General features: G+C 43.9%; 1 protein-coding gene across 5 annotated transcripts in view; it reads right to left on the bottom strand.

The window, feature by feature from the left end:
- HIPK2 (homeodomain interacting protein kinase 2) overlaps positions 1-5498 on the bottom strand; it is a 159022-nt gene extending 153524 nt beyond the window's left edge. For 4 of the 5 annotated variants that reach the window (XM_053406795.1, XM_053406799.1, XM_053406796.1 and 1 more), the window contains exon 1: positions 4755-4872. In XM_053406795.1, the coding sequence (XP_053262770.1) occupies positions 4755-4857 (103 nt within the window). In that variant the 5' untranslated portion in view covers positions 4858-4872. Of the gene's footprint in view, positions 1-4754; positions 4873-5271 lie in introns of those variants that run through there. The other variant, XM_053406797.1, reaches the window with a different exon arrangement.
- Between the last annotated feature and the right edge of the window lie 12331 nt (positions 5499-17829).

The following is a 17829-nucleotide window of genomic DNA, read 5'->3' as shown; positions in this document are numbered from 1 at the left end:
GTAGTAATGGCCAACAACTTCCATGGCTTTAAAAGAGGTTTAGACAAATTCATGCTAGATAAAGCTATCAGTGGCAACTAGCCATCTATGTTCTGCCTCCTCTGTTTGAGGCCAGTTCCTGGGAATCACAACTTGCACTCAGGTCCTGCTCGCAGGCTTGCCATAGGCATCCAGTTGGCCAATGTAAGAACAGGATGAGGAGCTAGGGGCCCTTTGGCCTGAACCTTCAGGGCCATTATGATTCCTAAAGGTATTAGTATGTGTACAGGTAGAATCTGGGCAATATTTCTACTGCTTCGTTCTCATTGTAGGGAACAATGGGAACATGAACACGTTATCATATCAACCTGGGAAAGGCAGAGTCTTGCCTTTTCAAGTAAGCATGTTTCTTCACTGGTAGGCTATGGAAGTATCTGATCAGGCTTAAGCAAAGAGGGTTGTTTGGCAGAGCCTCAAGCACAGTGGTTAACAGGAGTGAGCTGAAAATGCCCCGTTCAAAGCTCAGTTCAACCATAAACACATTGGGCACCCTTAGGTCACAATCTGTCAGCCTCAGTCCTCACATCTCAAACATATGGATTATAATTCCAGCCTACCTTACAATGCTGCTGTAAGAATGACCAAAGCACATAGTACATGCATTTTTAGCTAATCTGCAAAGTGAGAAGAAATGGTTCATTTACCAGCAGGTGATCACTGTTAAAAATATTGGAATGCTTCATAAGTATCCAAAGACTCCTATGTGCTCCTATGCTCAGGGAAACTAAGCACTGCAGTGCTGAGGGTTTTGTACTTCTTATACTAATTGTTGGGTACAATCTACCTGTAGGGTTTCTCTTCCAAGCCCTTTTCCTAATGTTAAGACTGTTTATATTGTGGCCCCAAACAGAAGGTTTTGTTTTGTTCTGAATGATCAGTATGATTTGGAGCAGTTCAGATGAAGACCTACTACTGCAAGCTCTAAAGGCAATAACAGTCTATGCCAGGGATAGGGAACCTCTAGATTTTGTTGACTCCAAGCAGCCTCAGCTTCAGCCCACAACAGCATTAGTCAAGGACGATGGGAACTGTATTTCAACAACATCCAGAGGGCCACAGGTTGCCTTTCTCAGGTTTACACTGTGATTCCCAAGGGCCTCTTCACACATGACATTTTTTAGTATAAACTGAAAGGCATATACTAAGAAAACGTAATGTGTGAATGTGCCAAATGTAGTTTTTGGAAACAAATGTATTAAATAAAGAGGAAAATCATCAAGAATGTGGTTAGCTGTAGGTGTATATGTGGTAGCACACCCACGTTTGCTGCTACGTTAAGTTAGCATGTGGAATATTCACAAATTAAGACTAAAAACGAAAGAGCAAGCCTGGGTCTAGTAGTTCCCATTAGTCATGTGATTTCCTGAAAAGAATATTCAGATGAGAGGCATATTCCTGAGCAGCATTTAAGAATCACACTGAAGGTTAAACTCTTGTTCATGGTGCAGAAAGCAGCCTTAATTTACGTGCCTAATTTCTGGAGATTTTCCGCTCCTAAATTTAAATTGCAGCCCACTTTTGCTGAGGACATGGCCCTGGCTGATTCATCCCAGCGGACTTGTTTCTGTATGCTTTCTGTAGAAGAAATGAACTGATCCAGCATCAATTGTCAGTCTCTCTTTTCAGCAGTCCTAGCACAAGCACACCATCAGCATTGTGGAGGGAACGCAAGCAGTTCCAGAATAGAGTAGCAAGGAAATGGCAGAGCAGTACTTGGATAAAAGGGCCCACATCCAGTGACAAATATGTGCAGGGGCCTTGGCTCAGTGGTAAGCACATGATTTGGGTATGCAAAATGACAGCTTCCATGGGATTAGTTAACGGGTGATGGGAAGACCTCTGCCCAAGGCCCTGGGGAACCTGCTGTCTGCTAGAGTTCTAAGGCTTCCAATGTCTCATGAATGAAACTCATTGAAATCAATGAAACAAGCTTGGCTAATCTTAATTAACTTGCCTTCCCTTCGATTTCATCATAACTCAAGAGTGACCAAGGGCTGGTTCATATATACATGGGCATGCGGGTTTTTCTCTCTGCACTTGTTGGGCCCAATTCACACATGCATGTACATCATCAAGTGATGGCTTGCATGTCAGAATGGACCATGGGAGAGACCGATTCTGTATCTCCTTGCATCATCTAAAACACAGGCGCTTTTTCCTGGCATCACCCATGCACTCGTCCAGGGTAGGAAACGCAAGTGATCTGCGTGCGTCGAGGAACCAGACCTGAATGAGCGGCGGCAGGAGGTGTCAAGTGACTGTGCTGTTGTCGGAGGAGGAGATAAGGAATCTTCTGTCTGTGGTAATGCCCAATTCACACATGCAAGAACCCACTGTCACAGCACATGTGATCTGGGCTCAACTTTCTCTGGATTGGGGTCAAAGTCAGGGCCCACCCAAGACATTTTGCAACCTAAGGAGAGGGATAACATGAAGTCCTCCTCAATTCCACCTACAGAAGCCACCTGGACTGGGCACTGACTCTTGCTTTCACATGGGTGATGAGGAGATACCTTCACGATACCTTACGATACTGTAATATAGCTTAGGGGCCCCAGGATAGGGGGTCCCTAACACCTCAACATTTTGCTGCCACATGCAGCTCACCAGCATCTGCTTTATAAGGCAGCTGCCTCATGCTGTTCAATGGTAGGGTTGGCCGTGCCACATCCAGTGCATAATGCTGGAATTCTTGGTGTGAGAAGGGTAGGGAGAGCAGAAGGTTCTCTCTCTCTCTCTTTCTCTCTCTCTCTCTCTCTCTCTCACACACACACACACACCCTTCTCCCAAATTCAGCCAAATCATGTCCTTCTCTATAGCTTTCTCAAAATAATGGCTATGAAGCTGACAGAAAGGGGAAGGCGCTGTAATTCAAACCGAGAGCCACCACCAAGGGTATCCAAAAGCCAGTGTGGCATAAAAGTTAAGAGAGTCAGACTAGCACAGGGGAGACCTGGGTTCAAATCCCCTCTCAGCCATGAAGCTCACTGAGTGACCTTGGGCCACTTTCGGTCTCTCTCTCTCTCTCTCTCTCTCTCAGCCTAACCTTACTTTGCAAAATGGGCGGAAATGGGGAGAGGGAGATTAAAGTGTGTCACTCTGAGCTGTTGGGAGAAAGGGAGGAGTGAAAGCGAAATACGCAGTAATTTTAAAAACGCCGATCTAAAATAACCGGCTCCCATCCCTGCCCATTCAAAACAGCCTTGCAGTCTTTTCCATTCACATGCAACTTTCTTTCCTAGAGTAGACCGCTGCCACCCGATGGTCCAGCAGAGGGCGCTTTAGGGAGGTATTTAAAGAGAAACCTTTCTCTCTCTTTTTTTTTTTAACACGCCAGGCTGTTCTAGTTGCTGCAGACTATGCCCCCCCCGCGCCGCCCCCCAATACAGTTTTTAATCATATAAATGCCACTCTCGACTGGCAGACTTTTCCAGCAACAGCAGCTCCCCCCCCCGCCTCCCCTTTAATGGAGACAAGCGAGCTTTATACTTTATTATTAATTTTTCTCTGCTTTCTTTTTCTTTCCCCCCAGTGGTTACCTTTTGACCTGAAAGGTTCGCCATCTGGAATTTGGGTGTGTGTGTGCAATCATACAGTTTTTTTGCTTTCCGCAGAAATCTATCCATGTGCGCATAAATATATATATATATCCCGCGAACGCAACAATAAATACATTAATTCATTAGCAGCAACCCAAAACGCACGGAGACGTCGCACTATTCCAGACTCCCACCCTTTTATTTTTTTTTGCCACCTCGGATGCCATCAAGCCTTCAAGATCGGCAACTTCGCAACATCGAGGAAACCGGCTGTTAGGGGTGCGGAGGAAACCCGGCTCTCCCAACTTACGCTGGTTTCCCGTAAGTTTTATCGCCCTCTTTCCGCGTACGAATAATAATAATAAAAAAGTACTGCTTCACGCACTAAACAGAGAGAGACGGGGGAGACTCGCCGGGGTTTTGCAGCGAAACCCAGCTCTTTGCTAATGAACAGGATCGGGTGAGGCCATTATTAAATATAGGTAATTGTAATAATAATGTAAGCAAACTGGATCCCTTTTGCCCCCCCATGTATGTCACGCTTTTTAATCAATACCAACCCCCAAGGCGAAGGGAAAGGGCTGAATTATAAAAGCGCAAGGTGATTCAGATTAAGCCGGACTGATTTATTTATTACACTTTGGGGGGGGGGGCAAAATAAAAACCCAAACAGGAAAAAAAAACCTTCCTCTGTTTCGATTCCAATGAAAGCGCCTGCCAAGCCAACTTCATGCACTTCTCCGTAACCTCAGTCCCACCCATTCACCCCGGCTTGTTTTAGCTTGAAACTGAAAGAACTACCCAGCCGTCTTTGGGGGAAGAAAATAGATTGTGGTTGTTGTTGTTGTTTTAAAAAAAGCCTCTCTCGACACACGGGCAAATCCACCGATACGTAATTTCGATAATATACCTGTCTGGATCCTTTTCCCGTTTCGTTCTGCTTTTGCAAAAACTATGCAAGCACGGTGCGTCCCTGGCAAAGCCTTGCACAACAGCAGAAAAGCACACACAGAAACCCATACACACCGCGGCACCTTTAGGGTATTATTATATTTTATATATATATAAAAAGACTTCAAGATGAAGAGTTCGGAAATCAAAGTACCTTCTGTTTGAGGGTGGGCACGCATTATATTATATATTATACTATATATATATATATAAATTCTACACACCACCGGCGACTCCACGGCAAAGCCTTGTCAGTTGCATTGTTCCAAGCCGGCACTGAAATAAGACTTTTTTTGCAAAGCACGACCGGCTGGGGAAAGGGGGCATTTTGCATTTGCAGTCCCCTCGGCCATCGGAGGAAGAGAAATACCGAAGAGACCATCGCAAAAGGGGGCGGGGAGAAGGGACAGCAAGCAGCGCTTTAAAAACCCCAGGCAATTCGGTCTTAATAGTAATATGCGTACATACAGATAGAGATATATACAGTATATACTTCACGCGCACCACACAAAGGGGAGCTATGTGACATCTCTCCTTTCCAGGCAATTGCACTCCTATATAATAATTATTGGTGCCAAATCGGTGGTCATCATTTTTTTTCCCTCCCCCCTTCTTTTAGCTTGATTTCCCCTTTTTCTTTTTTCTTTCAACAACCCCCACCCCCCACCTAGGAGCCTGGGTCTGAGAGAGAGATGTCTAAGCAGGAAGAGGAATAAAAAGACCCCAGAAGTCTGCCCTTACCTTCGTACATCGGGGCCATCGGTGCAAGGATGTCTGTTATTCATGGCAACGAAAGATAAATGAAGCAGGATTTCAGCCCCCACCCCCCTTTAAACTCAATAGAAATCTGCCATCTTGAGCCTGTGTCTCTCCGAGCAGCCGAAGCGGCCAGCAGCCTCCTGCATATCTGCCGCTTCCAATCCGTCGAGGGGGGCGAAAGACCCACCGAGCCCCCCCATAAAAAAACAACCACCGGCAGCAAGCCGAAAACAGAAGATGTGGGGTGTGGGGGGGTTGGAAGGGGAAGGGAAGGGAGAAATGGGGTGGGTGGGGGGCTCGATGCACAGTGAACAGGTCAAGGGGGGAGGGGGAGGGGGCGGCTGGAGGTTCCCCCCCCGGACTTGGGGATTTTTTTTTCAGGGGGGTGGGGAGGGGGGACTCGAGGGATCCCCCTAAGCTCTCAGCTCAACATGTCTGTCCGCCTGCCGGTGGTGGGGCGTGTGTGGGGAAGGGGGGGTTTCTGCAAAAGTTGCATTAGAGAGGAGAGGGAGAGGGAGACTGAGAGAGCCGGAGACAGAGAGGGAGGGAGGGAGGGAGGGAAGGGGGAGGAGAGGCGAGCGAGCAACAGCACAGGGAGTTTGCACAATAATCAAGTGCCGATGGCACGGATCGCAGTTTCCCAGAAGGAGGGAGAGAGAGAGAGAGAGGCATGGAGGGGGGGGGAGAGAAGGGAAAAAAACACACCCTCTGCTGAGATTATGTGGGATCTTGTTTAACAACACATTTCAATCAGGAGAAGGAGGAGTGGCGAGGGGGGAGCGGGAGGCAGAGAGAGGAAAAGAGAATACTGTACAGTGCAAGTTGCAGAATCGGGCTCTTGCCTCTCCTTAAGTTCAGGATGCCTGGCAGAGATGCCAAGGCAGGTGTGGCGTTTTCCAGTCGGAAGGCAAGCTGCCCGGGGCAGAGACCTCCTTGTGCGCATTTTGCAAAGCGCCAGGCACACCGTAGAATTTCAACGTGGTTCTCATGGGCTGTGGATCTGGCAGCGGCAGCAGCAGCAGCAGCATTTATTTATTCATCTGAAATATTTATATGGCGCCTGGCTGCCTCTTGTGTTTCAGGGCGGTTTACAAGGCGTGGAGACAATGCAGTGGGTTGCTGTGTTTCGTTTTCAAATAAGTGTCTTTTTGCATCTTACAGCCTTGTTTTACTGTCAGAACAAGTTAGATTGTTGTTTCTTGGCTATTTCAAAAATGCGGTTTGCTGTAAACAATATCTTTATGGGATGCATTTTTGAGATAAACATGCACTGTTGCTTCCGTGGCTCTTTTTCCTTCCCCCTTTGAAAGGAGCCGCATCAAAAGAGTGTTTATGTATTGAGAATGACAGGCAGGGAGCCCCCTCCTGTGTTCGTTTTAAGTGATCCATCCTTTTCGCTCCGTTTCTGCCCTGGCACTGCCAACTCTCTTCTTGTAAGTTGTCTTCAGGGCATTCTCCTGGGGCTGTTGGCAAAAGGCCTTCTGTTCCTCTTGCTCTCTAAAGAACTTTGATATTATAGAGGTCTCCCAAGTACAGTGCAACTACTTTTTTCACACAAACTGGCCCCAGATTGACCTCAGGCAAGGCTTTGTTGGGTGATCCTACAAGCATAAAAATCACTCTATCAAATCAGACCCTATTTGCATAGCAATATGCCACTGACTGATATATATATATATCATTGTGTACCCTTTTAAGTGAGTAAATCAAAGAAGCTATCTATTAACTCCACCTGACACATACTGCTCCTGCTCCTGCTGTTGTTGTTGTTATGAAAGACAAATAAGATTTAATCAGTTAATCATATGAATTTTGGTCAATTTATCTGTCAATTAAATTTGGGTAAAAACAATATTTCAGAAGCAAGAAGCATGCTTTCTTAGTGTTTAGAAGATGCATGCTTTTCCTGTTGTTGTGGGAGAACTGAGTATTCATCTAAGATGGTAACTGCCGGCTGAGAGGGTTTTTCTATAAGCAAGTGCATTAAAAAAAAAAAATCTACTGCCTGATTAATTGGAGGTAACATTTTGAGGGAAAGGTGTTTTAAAATTTATTTTGCCCATTCCATGTGAACCCAGCACTGCTCCAGGACCATGCAGCAGTGGGTTTTACCCAGTCAGGTGGGGGGGCATATAAATTTTATTTTTTTATTTACTTACTTACTTGTTTATTATTTATTTGCCACCCATCTGACTGGGTTGCCCCAGCCACTCTGGGAGGCTTCCAACAAATTAAAACATCAAACGCAGTACAACATCCAACATTAAAAACTTCCCTATACAGGGCTACTTTCAGATGTGTTTTTATGTTGTAAACCTCCCTGAGATCTTTGGGTGAAGGTAGGGATGCTGTATTTCAAAAAAGTGAAAATTGGGACACAAAAGTTGTGTTTTGGGAGACAAAGTTGTTGAGCTTTTGCCAAATCTAAAGAAAAAGAAGTTTCTGAGCTATTTTTAAAGGAATTCGCCAAAATCTACAACATGGTTTACCATACATCCAGACTATGGGAAATTCTGGACATATGGCAGCCCTAGATGATGGGAGCTATATAAATTTAATTAATAATAATAATAAAATTCTCCTCATCATTGACATCACAAGAGCCACTCAGAAGATGTCCATGATACCAAAGCAACTACATTTGGGATAACTATCCAAACTGCATTGGACCTAACCTGCTGTGGAAATAAATCACATTTCCCCCAAAACAGTATTGCCGTAAGAGAGTTGAGGAAATCCAGCATCCCTGCATAGGAAGCACTTTCTGGAGGGAACATGTTCTGCAATGCTGATATGTTGCTGATCATCATCTGGAGCAGGGGCCCATTAACACTTTGCATTTTCTCAGACCTCTGGAACATGGTATCTGCCATGCCCCTTCTCTTCAAAGGAACTGGCTGCTGCTCTGTTCAGCTGGCTGAATTCAACCTGCCTAATACAAGACGATAAAAGGGGAGCTGGAACCCTGAGGCCTTTATAGCCTTTTTCTTAACAATTTATTAATTGACAACCTACCTGCTCCGTCCCTCAAGAGGCACTTGGAGTGATGTGCAACAATATTTTTGAAGCAGCCAAAATGCAATATAAAAAACACACAAAGAAAGCAATTATAAAACATATTGAAATATTGGCCAAGGGCAGTGGGGGAGAGGAATTATTGTTTCATGCACGAGCCCTAAATGGAAGCTGCATGTCTCTCTGATCACCGTGACCTGCTCTATGACTACATACTGAGATCATGATGATTTCCTGACTTCCACTTCCAAGCATTTTATTAATCCCATAACTCTCTGCTTCGCTAATAACGGGCAGTCAATTGTTCACCCAGGTAGCCAATATTTTATATTTAACTCTTACTTCAGACACCTTCTGGTTCTTACAACCTGTCTAGAGCAACATCAATTTATTTTTTTTATATAAAAAATTATATACCGTCCTTCGTCAAAAGACCACAGGGCGGTTTACAACATTGAACATAATACACCTATGTATCAGTAATCTGTATAACATGAAAAATTAAAAGCAGTTGTATAAAAACAATTTATAAGAATAAGCAATACAGGGTGGTAGATAATATATAGCAGTGCATAATACATGAACATAATCAATGCTAAGCAGCAGTGATACAGCATCTGAAATCATGGAGAGGTGCTGCCAGTCAGTGTAGACAACACTGAGTGAGATGGACCAGTAGTCTTAAGGCAGCTTCCTGAGTTCCTGAATAATACATATTTAACATCTGGAAAAATAAGGGAGAAGCTATCCATACTATCACAATGAGAATTAATGTGTCCTGGAATGTGGTTGGGAACAGCAAGAACCAAACGGAAGCACTCTTCGGTTTTCTATTTCTGTGGCGTGATATCAGCAAGTGTCTCCTTATTACTATTGTAGTACTAGTCCTGGTACAGCCCATAAGGGTTTTAAGTCAATGAAAAGGTGACACTAAAAATAATCACTTCACCAAGCGGTATAGTAGAAGGGGGATGGAACTGGGCGAACAGCTCTGTAAGGTGTTTTTTTCCGGATTGGGATGGTATCATCTGCCAAAATGCCAGGATAATTGACCAACTCTCCTTTTTCTGACCAATGAATAAAGTTATAAGAAGGCTTTCAAGTTTCACCATTGTCTGTGGCACATAAGCCAGAGTATACGGAAGGTTATTGAGCAGAGTCTGGATACTTCTCTCCTTTTCTTAGATGGGATCTCAGCTTCATGCTAGCAGCTTAAATTGTAACATTTCATAACAAGATCGTTTGCATTTCCAAAAGGGATCCAGGTCTCACTAGCCAAAGTTCAGTACTGTCATACGTTGGATCCCAAATGCCCTGGAAGTTGGACGTTTTGGATCCCGAACGCAACAAACCCGGAAGTGATTGTTCCAGTTTGCGAATGTTCTTTTGGAACCCAAACATCTGACGGGTATTCCTGCAGCCAATCAGTAGCCGCAATTTGGTTTTCGAACTTTATGGAAGTCGAACAGACTTCCGGAATGGATTCTGTTGGACCTCCAAGGTATGACTGTATACATTACTAACAATTACACCACCCCTTGCCAGTGAATCGTAATAAATGCTATACAGTACTATATTATGCACTGCAGCTCTTTGTGGGAGTATGCATGTGTGTGTTGTGTGTGTGTATACAGTGAGGGGGGAAAGTATTTGATCCCCTGCTAAATTTGCCCATTTGCCTTCTGATGAAGAAATGATCAGTCCATAATGTTAATGGTAGGTTTATTGTAGCTGTGAGAGACAAAATAACAACAGGAAACCCCCCAGAAACCCAGAAGACAAAAGTCAGAGATTGATGTGCATATACAGTGGTACCTCGGGTTAAGTATTTAATTCATTCCAGAGGTCCGTTCTTAACCTGAAACTGTTCTTAACCTGAAGCACCACTTTAGCTAATGGGGCCTCCTGCTGCTGCCGGAGCACAATTTCTGTTCTCATCCTGAAGCAAAATTCTTAACCCGAGGTACTATTTCAGGCTTAGCAGAGTCTGTAACCTGAAGCGTATGTAACCCAAGGTACCACTGTATAGCATATATTGCTGTTATTATTTCTGGGAAGCCTGCTTGGGCCAGGATCCTCATCCTGTGTAGTTAGCTGGTTAAAGATTCATCTGCACGTGGGACAAAGGATGCTGCCTTATAATGAGTCAGGCCATTGGCCCATCTAGCTCAGGATTGCCTACACTGACTGGCAGCATTCCTCCAGGGTTTCAGGCAGGGGACACCCCTCCTTCCTACCTGGAAATGTGGGGGACTGAACCTGGGATCTTCTGCATGCAAAGCAGATGTTCTAACACTGAGCTGCAGTCCTTCCTCAATGTGTGACGTGTGCACTTCACATGCTCGACTGAAAAAGAGAGGAGATAGGTGTGCCTCTAGTTCCGTACTTGATGTGCTTGCTGGAAACGCCAGTGCTTAATGCCAGTCTTTTCCAGCAGCAACTGCAGCTTGTGGAGATGCCCTCAGGTAGGCACAGGAAAGAAAGAGAACAAAGGAAATGCGGCAAGGAAATAAAGAAAAGGGAACACATTATTAAGGAATTAACTGGGGCAGGAGGGTGTCAGTGTGGACGCAGCGTAAGACGGAACAATTTGTCCACTGCTTCATTAAGATGAGCATAAAGTGGCCATTGTGTAAACACACACACACACACACACTTTAAATCCCAAGCAATAAAAACCTCTAAAACCTGTTTGCAAACACATGAGATCTTTCCTATTAAATATACACAATCTTTTTATTTAAATAATCCCTGCAGTTACAGTCTGGATCATTTAATGAAATTGGAGTTATTACACAAGTGTCAAGGGAGCCTATTTTATTTGCATCAGAGAGTCTCATATTTTTAAACAATGATTCATCTGCCATTTCAGTTTCTGTCTTCATAATGCAATCGGCACACAAAATAGTTACTGTTGTACTGAATGCATTGATTGTGATTTTTCCAGGCAGAGAGGGACGACTGCTGTGCATTTGGCTTGCGAGTGCCAGCATAGCCAGCTGTTGTGGACTGATAGCCAGCACAAACCCTCTACAAATGGGATAAATAAATAGCAAGGAACAAGGGGACTGGTTACTGCAGCCTAAATGCCTTCCATGGAGTACAGAAACAGCCCAGGGTATCCACGCGAGTTCAGATATGGATTTGGGAGGAAGGAAGCAGAGGAACTGGTTGGCAGAACTGGTTGGGTTTATCCATCCCAACCGGATCAGTTCAGCTGTGTTGGAAACGCAATAGCAAGGACCATTCAGTTAATATCCGAATGGTTAATTTGTTAACGGTTAGTCAGCCAACCAAAGATGGCGTTGCCTGGTCAGACTGACATGAACCTTGCTGAGGTAACACAAGTTCTGGTTGGCTTTGTGTTTCTGAGGGAGTCTTTCCCCATGAGCAGTTGTTGAATATCTAACTTGTGATATAACTTGTGAGAAACTTGTGAGAAAACCTCTCTTTTTATTTCTCCTCATATCATGTACTGTTTCTGTTCAGTTTATCAAGTTAAGTATTATCAGTTTCTTTTCTCTCTGGACTCCATCTGCATTATTCAAGTCACTCTGCTAACAAGCCGATCCCTCTCACCAGGAGAAAAAAAATGGGACCACCATTGCTTAGGCATCCACAGGGCAGGGAAAGGGAGAAATGAAGTATAATTCCCAGATTCCCAGCTCCATTTTAAAATACAAAGTGAAAGTTTTTTTTCTAGTATTTGTAGAAGAACCCAATATGTGAGGCAAAAAAAGAAAAAAAGTGCAGGCACTATTATCCTTTGCTTTGTAAGAAGCTAGCCTTCTCCCACCCGTCAGTGTTTTTAGCCAATGAGTGAAGCCATGGGAGTGATTGGCGTTTAAGAAAGAGGATCTAGTAGTCAATAAGGTACAGAGAAAGCTAGGGTGAAACACCCATGATCTAGCTTAAGGGTTTGTTTTTAAGCTTTTTCTGCCAGACTTTTCTGGTGGAGAAGTGATCGCTGCCTCATAGGAAACAGTTCAGATATCAAGGTGTTCTCTGATGCTAGTTAAAAATGCTTGTTTGTTTTTTGGAAGTATTTACGTAGCTCTGGGAAAATTCCTGCTGCTGCCCACACACCATAGGTCTTCCTGCACCTTTGAAGGTGATTTTCTGTAATACTCAAATACTCTCTTTTTTTATTTTAAAGAAAAACACTTAGCTTAGTGGAAAAGCTTTAACAGATGTGTCTGATGAGCAGTATGGAAATTGTGATAGTGGTCTACTAGAATACACAATCCTCATAGACAGCCACAACCTGAATATTGTATCATCCACCCCTCCTCTTTCCTGATACCACTACAACATTGCTTAGTCCTTCTCTCTGTACATTTTATTTATTTTTCTATTTAACCCTGTCTATCTGACTGAGTTGCCCCAGCCACTCTGGGCAGCTTCCAGCATAATATAAAAACACAACTGAACTTCAAGCATTAAAAACTTTTGTGTGCTTATATAAATCCTATAAGCTCTCCAGGTAAACAAGCATGGAAACTGCAAAGCTGCATATACCTGAAGACACAAGAATATTGACCATTTTCTCCCACAAGCTTCAACATCTGCAGCTGACAATATGCATTAAAAATGAAAGAACTGTGACATAACATATTATAATCCAGATGACATAAGTGGTTATAGGTACCAGGTATGGGCGATTCTTCTTGAGTGTGACGTATTTTATTTCTATTTAAATTACAGTAATTATTTAAAAATTTGCATCTATACATAGCAACTTGCATATGAACATTTTATGCAAATGTGTATTCTCTGTTGTCTTCTTGGTGATGCATTTCCGATTTTTAGGTGATGCAAGTAAGTGCATCTACTTGCATCTAATCTACTTTCCCCCTTCATGGTAATGCTTCACAGCTGTAGATTTAACACTACCACTAGTGTCCCATGGGCCCAAGAATATTCCTGCGGGTTTATTTTTTCTGCTTGATTTAATGCTGTACTTTGCCAGCAAATGGGAACTCAGAAGTGATCTTATCCTGCTAAATTGGCATAATTTGTGGATAGGATTGTTCTATTAGGACAAACTCTTATATACACTTACTAGAGAATAAGCCCTATAGAACTCAGTGGGACAAAATAAACAAGCACAGTATTATGGACTGTTGTTCCTTAACAACAGCAACTACTACTACTAATTATTATAATAATAAGGAGGAGGTCTTTCAGAGAAGGCTGAAGTAATTTGCCTGTCCCTTAATTTAGCAGTTACTTCATTTAACAGTATTGAGGTTTTGAGTTCTTTACACACATGCACTTTCTACTACAAGCAAACTTTGAAATGTGAAAAAAAAGAAAGCTTATCAGATTATGGAATTCAAACTGTGGTCAAATCATTCAAACATTAAGGGCCAAAATTTAATTGAAAGTAATTATAGACTTGTCTGAAGTATAATTATAGAGTATTTTTTTCCCTTGACATTTCCACTGAGGAAATGAAAAAATAAAATGATGTCAGAACTGTGCAATTTTAATCGTGCGATTCCAATCTGCCTTCAAACAATAACAGGGGCCAAGTGTCAGAGGAGGAAGAAAGTATGGGGAATTCTTTGAAGATAATTTCATAAGAGAAGATGGTATAAAGGAGTTTGTTCTATATCCAAGAACAAAGGGATTGATTTACATTTTTCAGAGCTTAGCAAAAAGGTCCTCGTAAATAAAACAGGACGGAAGGGTGGGCTAACTCTTACAGCCTTCCTGATCAGTTAGTTTTTGCACAAGGATGTACAATGCATTTGCTTGTTCATTTAAAGCCATAGCCATTCCACTTGTGAGCAAATGCATACCCTCCAATATTTCTCCACTGAAAATAGGGACAGCCTATTCAATAATAATAATAATAATAATAATAATAATAATAATAGCCCACTCATCTGATTGGGTTGCCCCAGCCACTTTGGGCTGTTTCCAACATACATAAAAACATAATAAAACATTAAGCATTAAAAAAACTTCCCTATGCAGGGCTACCTTCAGATGTCTTCTAAAGTTTGTATAGTTACTTATCTCCTTGACTTGGAGGACGCATAACTCCATAACCCTCCAACATTTCACCAATGAAAATAGGGACAAGCTACCATACCCTCCAACATTTCTTACATGAAAATAGGGACGTCCTAAGGGAAAACAGGACATTCCGGGATCAAATCAGAAATGCGGATGGCTTCTGTAAATCTGGGACTGTCCATGGAAAATAGGGATACTTGGAGCGTCTGCAAATGACTCCACAATCTACTTCTTCAGTATCTTAAAGGTGTCCAGCAGAGAGATGGAGCTTATTTTTCACACTGCTCTTTAAAGTCGTTCTCAAGAAAAACACAACAAAAAGGCATCAGCATTAAAAGATCATTGGCACGGCTGCTTAAAACAGGACTAACAAACACATTGTTCAAAGGCTTTGCCAATAAGAGAGAAATGACCTCGGCATATGGCAGAAGTTCATCATAAAGGGGTCAAGGTAGGGCTGTCTCGAGAAAGAGCCCCAGCACATCACTGGGGCTACGAAAAAAGCCCTCTCCCTAGTCCCAGCTGAACAGACCATTGGGATCAATATAAAAGGAACACCAACAATATTTTTTTAAAAATAGGCAGGTTCATATGGTGGAAGGTAATATTTCAATTATATCACTTTTCCACATGAAGGCCTTTAATGGTCATTATCAGCTCTTTGAATTAAGAACCTAAGAAGACCTTTGTCGGATGGGACCAAAGGCCCTCCTAGTCAGCATTCTGTTCTCACAGTGGCCAAGGCCTTGTCATGAACTGGCAAGACGACAGGGAGGAGGAAGAGAAAGAAGAGAAGCCCGGTTAGGGGTATAGCTGGGACTGGGACACACTGGGGCAAGCAGGGGATGGGGAAGGGATGGAGGTCAGTGCACAGGAATCAGAGCAGCAGGACCAGAGCCAGAGGGGGCCCTGTCCCCACAAACATGGCGGACTATGAGGCATAGGGAGCAGCGTGAGGGACGCTTTAGGAGGCAAAGGCAGGCAAGGGCCCACAGCCCAGCTCCCTAGCTGGCCGGGTGGGGCTCCCAACTCTAGGAGGAGGTGTGTGATTCCTCAGCTGGAGTAGGCTCAGTACAGGTAAGGGTCACGTGTCATCAAGCCCAGATGCTTCAATCAGCATGCAAAGTACAAAAGGGAAGCAGAGCGGAGGTGCTATGTCTGTTCAACTGCCCATATTGAAGGACCTTAACTCTGGGCCTCTACAGGACTGTGCTTTGGGTTTGACCCTGGACTGCATTTCCTGACCTTTGAACTTTGCTTGTGTGTTTTGACCCCTGGACTTTGGACTTGACATACTGACTTGCTGCCAGGTAGGCCGGGGTTCAAGACAGGCGTCTAGGAAGCAGGACTTGAGTGCAATAGCCTTCTCCTCACTTGAGATTGTATTCAGAGGCATGTCACCTCTGGTAAGGTAAAGGTAAAGGGACCCCTGACCATTAGGTCTAGTTGTGACCGACTCTGTGGTTGCGGCGCTCATCTCGCTTTATTGGCCAAGGGAGCCGGCGTACAGCTTCCGGGTCATGTGGCCAGCATGACTAAGCCGCTTCTGGTGAACCAGAGCAGCGCACAGAAACGCCGTTTACCTTCCCACGGAGCAGTACCTATTTATCTACTTGCACTTGGACGTGCTTTCAAACTGCTAGGTTGGCAGGAGCAGGGACCGAGCAACGGGAGCTCAGCCCGTCGCAGGGATTCAAACCGCCAACCTTCTGATTGGCAAGTCCTAGGTTCTGTGGTTTAACCCACAGCGCCACCCGTGTCCCTTCCACCTCTGGTACTGGAGGTAAAATATAGCAGTCTTGGCTAGCCATAGATAGTCTTATCCTCCATGAATTTTTTTCTAATCCTCTTTTGTGGCCACCACTATATCTTGTGGTGGCAAATTCAGTGTCTGCCATGGAACTATGGCTGCAAGCAGTGGTAAACTAAAGAGTTTTGCCCTGTGTGAATATTGCCTGAAAGAGAACGACCTCGATGTTTCAGAGCTGTACCTGGCTATAATTTACCCTCAAGAATCTGAAAGCTGTTGCTGTTATTGGCATGGAGGGGAGGCACCAAGGTGGGTAGCACTACCTGCCCACACTGCCTGTCGGCTTCCCACCTGCTCAGTCTGTGCAGTTTATTACAAAAAGCACGCTAGCTGCTCCCCAGTACTTTCTCCTCCTGATCGAATTTTTCCTTGTCAAGCTGCCTCTGGAACGTCCTATGGCTAGAGAAGTGGGGAGTATGAAACACAACCATCCCTGACGGAGGCTGATTAAGATTCCATGATGAGAGTATCACATTGTGCTCCACTTTTCCTTCGTAGAAGCCACCGGAGTGATTTCTTGGAGGCTGTTATTGAAGGCAAAGAAAGAAGAAAGAAAGGGAGCTGCACTAGCTCAAGGTAATTTGCCTCATTTTGGCAGCAGATCTGCATGGCCGCCTATCAGAATTCATCCCACATTTAACTGCCTTTTCCAATAAGGAGCAGCATTATTTACAGTAATGAGACTATCGGGAGGGGCGCAGAGAGAGGAAAAGGTTATATGGTTGTGTCCATTTGTTTTATGTCTCTGCTCGGCAACAGGCCCTTACTTCAAACAGTGCTTTGTTGTCAAAGGTGGGCATGCAAATTCTGCTCTCCCTTGTCCTATGGAAAGGCCTTATGTATGTTTGTGTCAAAGCAAAGCAAGCTGTAATGACTCAAGTTCATGCATTGTGGCCTAATTAAGTCAGCTCAGATCTATAAAGCTTTTAGCTGACCAGAAACTAGCTGTACTATGCGTTTTGAGTCCAGACACACAACATACATTAAATGGGAAAGCTTCACAATCTGCCGGGTCTAACTTTTAACCATTGGCCAAATGACGGTAAATGCAGCTTTAGGGAACACACTGCCATGTGCGCCAACAGGATGGAGAAGGGAGTGTCAGCAGGGTGTGAGGAAGAAACTTTCCTGTGTGATAAGCAGGGTGGTCAGCATGAATCCTACATTACAGTGGGGCTGTCCAGTCCAAATCTGGACACTCTTGAAGGATTGTTTAGTCCAAGACTCATGAAAAGGTAAAAAAAAAAACCCACAATAAGGGACAGCAGGGCCATTGAAGGTGTGCACGTCAGCAGCAGAGAAGACAGAGCAGGCAGGTACACAAGTCACCTGCTAACAGTCTTTCCTCCCATATGGTAAGATGCGTTCCTATTGAATAGTAGCAATTAGTTCTAAATCTGCATCTATACATATTAATTAGCGCGCACATATTATGCCAATCTGTGCTGTCTTTTGCCCTCTTTTTTTAGTGATGTGCAAGTGACTAGTTTGTTGAGTTGCCACCAACCTCTGTCTGCTTTCCTACTGATAGCCAGCATTGATCTTGCATAACTTAGCAATGCTCATTGTTGAATCTGGCTCCAACTACTGATGGCCTCTTTACCTTCTACCCTACCAGCCACTGCTGAGTAGGAAGCAGCCTGCATACTGATAGCACTGTATAAGTAAACACTACATTTCTTCTTCTTCTT

The sequence above is a fragment of the Podarcis raffonei genome, chromosome 10 (assembly GCF_027172205.1).
Source record: "Podarcis raffonei isolate rPodRaf1 chromosome 10, rPodRaf1.pri, whole genome shotgun sequence".
Lineage (NCBI taxonomy): Eukaryota > Metazoa > Chordata > Lepidosauria > Squamata > Lacertidae > Podarcis > Podarcis raffonei.
Note: the sequence above shows the minus strand (reverse complement) of the source record. Positions and strands in the feature narration are given on the sequence as shown.